General features: G+C 33.1%; 1 protein-coding gene across 3 annotated transcripts in view; it reads right to left on the reverse strand.

The window, feature by feature from the left end:
• LOC107552992 (rap1 GTPase-GDP dissociation stimulator 1-like) overlaps positions 1-6,107 on the reverse strand; it is a 49,937-nt gene that overhangs the window by 20,506 nt on the left and 23,324 nt on the right. For all 3 annotated transcript variants that reach the window (XM_016235057.1, XM_016235058.1, XM_016235056.1), the window contains 2 exons: positions 443-571; positions 201-326 (listed from right to left, as the gene is read on the reverse strand). In XM_016235057.1, coding sequence (XP_016090543.1) covers positions 201-326; positions 443-571 — 255 coding nt within the window. The remainder of the gene's footprint in view (positions 1-200; positions 327-442; positions 572-6,107) is intronic.

Genomic DNA, 6,107 nt, shown 5'->3' on the forward strand with positions numbered 1-6,107 from the left:
TCGTATGTCTGTATGTCTGTCTATCTATCTATCTATCTATCGTATGTCTGTCTATCTATCTATCTATCGTATGTCTGTCTATCTATCTATCTATCTATCGTATGTCTATCTATCTATCGATCTATCGTATGTCTATCTATCTATCTATCGTATGTCTATCTCAAAAATCATTCTTGAATGTCGAACACTATGATTCGCACCGTTCTCAGCGAGTGGTGCCAACACCTCGAAGATCATCTCCTTCTTCTCATGCTCCACCTGCTTACGGAAGAGTCGAACCAGCTCCTCTGCAATATTTGTAGAGGCAAACTGCTCCTTACTGGACTCTGAGGATCAGGCAAAAGAGACGTGTTAGCTTTATCCAATACGTTCTAATATATTTTAATATATGAAAATCTGGATATGTAGTAGGCAGTGTGACTGAATCGAATCGGTAACTCACCAAGCTCTGCCAGGTTGCCAAAGGCAATGAGGCACATCTCGGTGAGCGCTGTGTTTTGAGAATGAACGCCCAGCAGTCTGACCAGTGTGGGGATCACACCCATGCTGATCAGCTGAGCCTGCAGCGAGTCTAGAGAGGAAAGACAAAACAGGAGATTCTCTGTATTCTGGTTCATGCAGATCTTTTTCAGACAACATAGATAATAGTCATTTACATTAATGGTTAAGTATTACATATTCATCATTCTTCTGGCAATTACATTGCAATAAAGTGAGTTTATCCAAACATAATTTGTATACGAGTTAAAAAATACTTCATACTTCAATATCAAATGTCACAGACAAAAATGTGATTTTCACAATGAATAAAACTGTGGTAGCTTGCTATCCTCCACCACTGTTATCAAAAATAAGTTTGTATCAGTGTTGTTATCGATAACTACAAGTGAAACTAAAACTATTAAACACCATTTTGGTAAATTAAATAAAATATTATTTATTAAAATATATATATATAAAAATATATAATAATTAAAAAACAGCAAAATGAAAACACAAACGAAAATGAGAAATTAACTCAAATATGGTAAATTTTTCAAATTACTAAAACTAAAATGAATTAAAGCTATTTAAATTAACTAATAAAAAAAACGACAAAAGCACATAAAATTGCTAAAATGAAAACTGAAAATATAAAAAAATTAAAGCTAATTCAAAATGTTTAATGAACTAATTCACTGATATCCACTCAGAGCTTAAGGTGTAGTTATGTTTTCCAAAATACATTACTTTTTTTTTTTTATTAGCACTCATCAAATTCTCTTCTTTTTTTTTTTAAAGTACATGATTTAATTTCTTCAGCAAGCCTTCTAAAACTACATTATGTAAAATAGGTAATATGAAAAATATGTAAAATTAATCACTTGTTATGAGTGATTTCAACATTGTTTCCATCATGCAATGACTGAAAACAGGCTGCAGGCTGAAAGAGCTAATTTACCAGCTCAAATACAGACCGTACATAAAATGCAGCCACATTATATATTGCTCTGAGATTCCATTTTTGTAAAGTACTTTGCTGAGACTAGCACAGAAAATATAGTCTTGACCTGAAAATGTGACAGATAAATCAAGACCACAGTGGAGCAAAGTACTGCTTAGCCACACATTTCATGTACATATGTTTTATATCTTTTATAGAGAATATCTTTTGTAATTTTTGACAGGCATCAACACATACATCACCAGGGTGATATATTGGCTAATATTTGGCCTTTTTAAATTATCAGCATCGGCCTATAAGTTTGGCTGATAAATGTCGGAAGCAGTTTTTTATTTTGGCAGCAGATATTTTGACTATGAGTACACGAACATAAACTCTAGAGCTGCTCTGAGAGTCATTTCATGAGCATTTTACAGTTTCTTTTGAGAAAAACTATCATATCATATCATATACACACAGAAACTTAAAGGTCTTCACAGCAACCCGTCAAAATAAAAGTTTGGGTTACCTTGAAGAAACTGTGACAGAAATATATTACTTATTACTACTCCTAATAAAATTATTATTAAAACATTATTTTTAAGGAATATTTACCAGAAAAATTTGTTACCAGAATTTATTTAGTAGAACATTGAAAAATGCACAACACAGTATTTCTGAAAAAAAGATAAATAAACAAAATAATAATAAAACATTTTTTATAAAATCAATTAATTAGAGATGGTTTTGATTATTACAATTTAATAATAATAATAATAATAATAATAAGTTTAATTTATATAGAACCTTTAATGAAACCATTAAAATGGAATCCAGAAAATGTAAACATTTCACAGGGACTTAAAATAAGTTTTTTAATTTACTGGTTAAATTAATAATAAAATGCTGTTAAATTGTGTAAGTTTCACGATTTTAATTAATTAGTCATGCTTTTTGATTAATAAAATAACATTTAAACATTAAAACGGAGTATAGAAAAATTTAAATGGAAAATAACTGAAACCAGAAAAATTTTAATGGAAAAAATGGAATTTGGGGGAAAAAACGCATTTCATAGTGCCTTACATGCTGCACTATATACAATTTGCCATATACGTCATCTGTCACTGTGTACTGTAAAGTAAAATTACTGTTACATGGACTATTTCAGAAAATGTAAAAAAAACAATATTGGTTGACAACTACTTATTTTAATATCGGCTTTATCACTTTATTTATTGCTCTTTAAGATATCGGTATAGGCCATTAAAAAAAAAATCAATATCGGTTTACATCTATTTATTTTGATATTATCTTTATATCACCCATTGGTCATCCTGCTCTCCAAGATATCGATATTGGCCATAAAGAAAAATATTATATAATATTAGGTGACAACTACTTATTTTAATATTGCTTTTTATTGCCCATTGGTCAGCCTGACTAAGATATCAGTATAGGCCACAAAAAAATCAATATCGGGTGACAACTACTTATTGTAATATTGTTTTTTATCGCCCATTAGTCACCCTGCTCTCTAAGATATCAGTATAGGCAATAAAAAAAAAATCGATATCGGTTGACAACTACTTATTTTTAGTGGTCGACCGATATGGGTTTTTTGACAGCCGATGCCGATATCTTGGAAAGCAGGGTGGCCGATGGCCGATATAAAGCCGATGTAGTTTTATTTATATTTAAGAAATTTGAAATAATTTGAAAATGGATTAAAAATAATTGTGTAAAATAAACAAACTTATACTTTAGAAGACAAAGCATTTTTCACAAATAAATATTTAATAAAAATCTAATTAAAAAGGAAGAAAACACTGTAACCAATAGTTCACTCAGTATTCTGGGAAGTTTGTGTGCATTGGGAACCTTTTTTTTTTTTTTTCAAATAAAGCCAAGGTAACACTCATTTTACAAACAGCACGCAACGAAAATGACATGAAAATGACAGTGGGCAAATGCATAAAGTGCAGCATAATTTGAAATCACTAGTTTAAAGTCGATCCTGCGTCTCTAGTCAAGCAGAACTCTCCTCCTGTCAGCATTCAATTCACACAGACCGACCGTCATGCAGAGAACACGCGATCATGCAGGATACAAATGCACACTTCACAAGATCTCAACTAGATTCGAAGTAGTCTGCAAGGTTTGTGAGATTAAATGTTCATTAGTCATTCTAAGATTTGTTTAAATTATATAAATGCGTATTTGCTGAATGCTGACGGCAAACTAGAAAGTATTATAATGTTTGCCTTTCTATTACTAATAATATTAAAGCAATTGTTATAATACTTTTTTGTATATATATATATTTTTTTTATTTGTATATAATTCCTTTATTTAACAGTTATATCTGATTATTAGATAGACTTCTATCCATATTAGACAGAATTGAACGACGACAGTGAACAAGAGGGAGAATGTGAGTGGTGTGTGCTCAAGCGCAATAAAAGTCAAAATAAAAGTCCCGCCTCGAACACATCGGCTAAAGAGAAAAACTTGTCGGCCGATGCCGATATTTGAAAAATTCCAAATATCGGCCGATATATCGGTCGACCGCTACTTATTTTAATCTTAAAGCTCACTAAATGTATAATTTTATGTCTTGTTTATGTTTAATGACAATAATATTTTGCAATGCTGTACAATTAAGCCCTTAAATACCCAGTTAAAAGATGTTTCAGTTTTTTTATAAATATCTCAATGACACACCACGATGTGGGCGGCACCGGCACACATCTGGTGCCTTTAATTTGTCAGGAAGCAGATGTTGATCAGTAAATTCAATGAAGCAAAGAGGAGACGGCAGCTGAGACAGCAGAGAGCTGTGTTAAAGAAGACGGCCCAGGCAGAGGAAAACATCCACAGTTGAAAAAGGAGAAAATGTTATTGAGTATGAGAGACCATGGAAGCAGAGTTTAGTACAAAAAATTGTAGCACATAACCTTAAAACATTTATGCAATAGAAGTCCCTTCTTCACATTTAATAACCAGTTGACAGTCCAAAATTCTTCTTCCCTAATACAAAATTGCTTGTTATTTGCTTTATCGACCACAGAAGCTTTGCTGGTCTGAGCAAGAGGAGCATTTGAGCAACAGCTATTGGCTAAATGTATCAAATGAGAAAACACAACATAACAAGCCTTGGCAGAACTGGATGTTTGCCAGAAATCATCGAGGAACTCTTGCCAGTAATCCAAGCCCAAATCACGTCAAGGAAATGTCAACCGGGGACCTGCAGATCTCACTGATGGAGAATGAGTCACATTTCCTAAAAGAACTGTGAAGTATCTGCATCTCATCTGAAGCTCATGTAAGATTTAAATGCTTAGGTGCTTTAATTTCCAGTAAAGCGGAGAGCTATAAACACTGAGAGTTTACAAACAGCAAAACTCGGCCATTACAAAACTCGATTATACTGAATAGCTAGTGACTTTACTCTTTACGATATAAATAATACATAAACACATGCAATTAAAAGGATAATCCCATCCCTGGATGCTGAGTGGTCAATATTAAAGAATATTATTTCCGTAATAATTACTCTTTTTAAAAGTATGATAAAGTGTGCTTTTTCTTCACAAAGGAATGAATCAGCAATGAAAGGCATTACGGTTCAGAAAGTATTTTGGTTGCAGATATACACTGAAAAGCAGACAAAAAAAAGTAACATCTGACCAGGCATGTACAGTGAAAGATGTGCATAAAAAAAGCTCCAAAATGATTAGCTTATGTGATTAGATAAGTCATTTATCTTGGTGGCTTAGTAAACATGATGACAGGCTTTAAGTTAAAACAGATACACTTTGCAAGGAAGCACAATCTGTTACAAGACACAACATTTGAGAGAAAGAGAGATGAGGAAAAGAAAAAGACTGGTTCAAAACAGCGTGAGGATGATATTCAGCAATAATAAGCAACCCACTGGCTGTTCTCTTCCATTAAAATCATATCTCACCATTCATTTTCATCAGGGAACCGAAACCGCCTGACCTAAATTTGTTGATTTGCACTAGCCTCTGGATGCGAAGTGTAATAGATCGAAAAAAATTTTACCATTTCAAGCCTTGCCAACAAACAGGGATGAGGGAAGCAGGGCTTAGCCTGTCCATCAATTATTCAAGGACATCAAGTCACAAAGATGTAAATACACTGCCTGCATTCCCTTAAATATTAAACAATGCACTGCACTGAGGAATAGAACAAGGCCAGAGCCTTGTGTAACCTCCTGGGCATGCATTTTACAAGTGATACGGACACTGAAAAGGTATGATGTGTCCCAAATACATATCTCAGGTGAACTATTCTTTTAAATGTTAAGCGTGTCATTTTTTCAACGTTAAAATCCGAGTTTAATATGCAGAGCCAATTAAAATATTGCTCTGATTGTTTATGCAGTCCAAAAAAAGAGATAATCGGTGGAAAGCATTACGTTAACATTTCCATTCATCTCAATGGCAGTTGCTCGGCTGGAGCATTCAGCTCTGGAAGTAGACAACCTGCATGTTGGATTCTTTGATTAAAGGGACTCAGTCCATTTTTGGATTCAATTTTTAAGCCAATTTTTAAGCCAATCCCCAGTAAAACTGCATCAAGTCATTGAATGATTGACCACAAAAAAGTGCAGAGTGCCAATTTTAAAATAATGTTTTTTTTATGCATATAATTTGGG

The sequence above is a fragment of the Sinocyclocheilus grahami genome, unplaced genomic scaffold (genome assembly GCF_001515645.1).
Source record: "Sinocyclocheilus grahami isolate Dianchi unplaced genomic scaffold, SAMN03320097.WGS_v1.1 scaffold462.1, whole genome shotgun sequence".
NCBI lineage: Eukaryota > Metazoa > Chordata > Actinopteri > Cypriniformes > Cyprinidae > Sinocyclocheilus > Sinocyclocheilus grahami.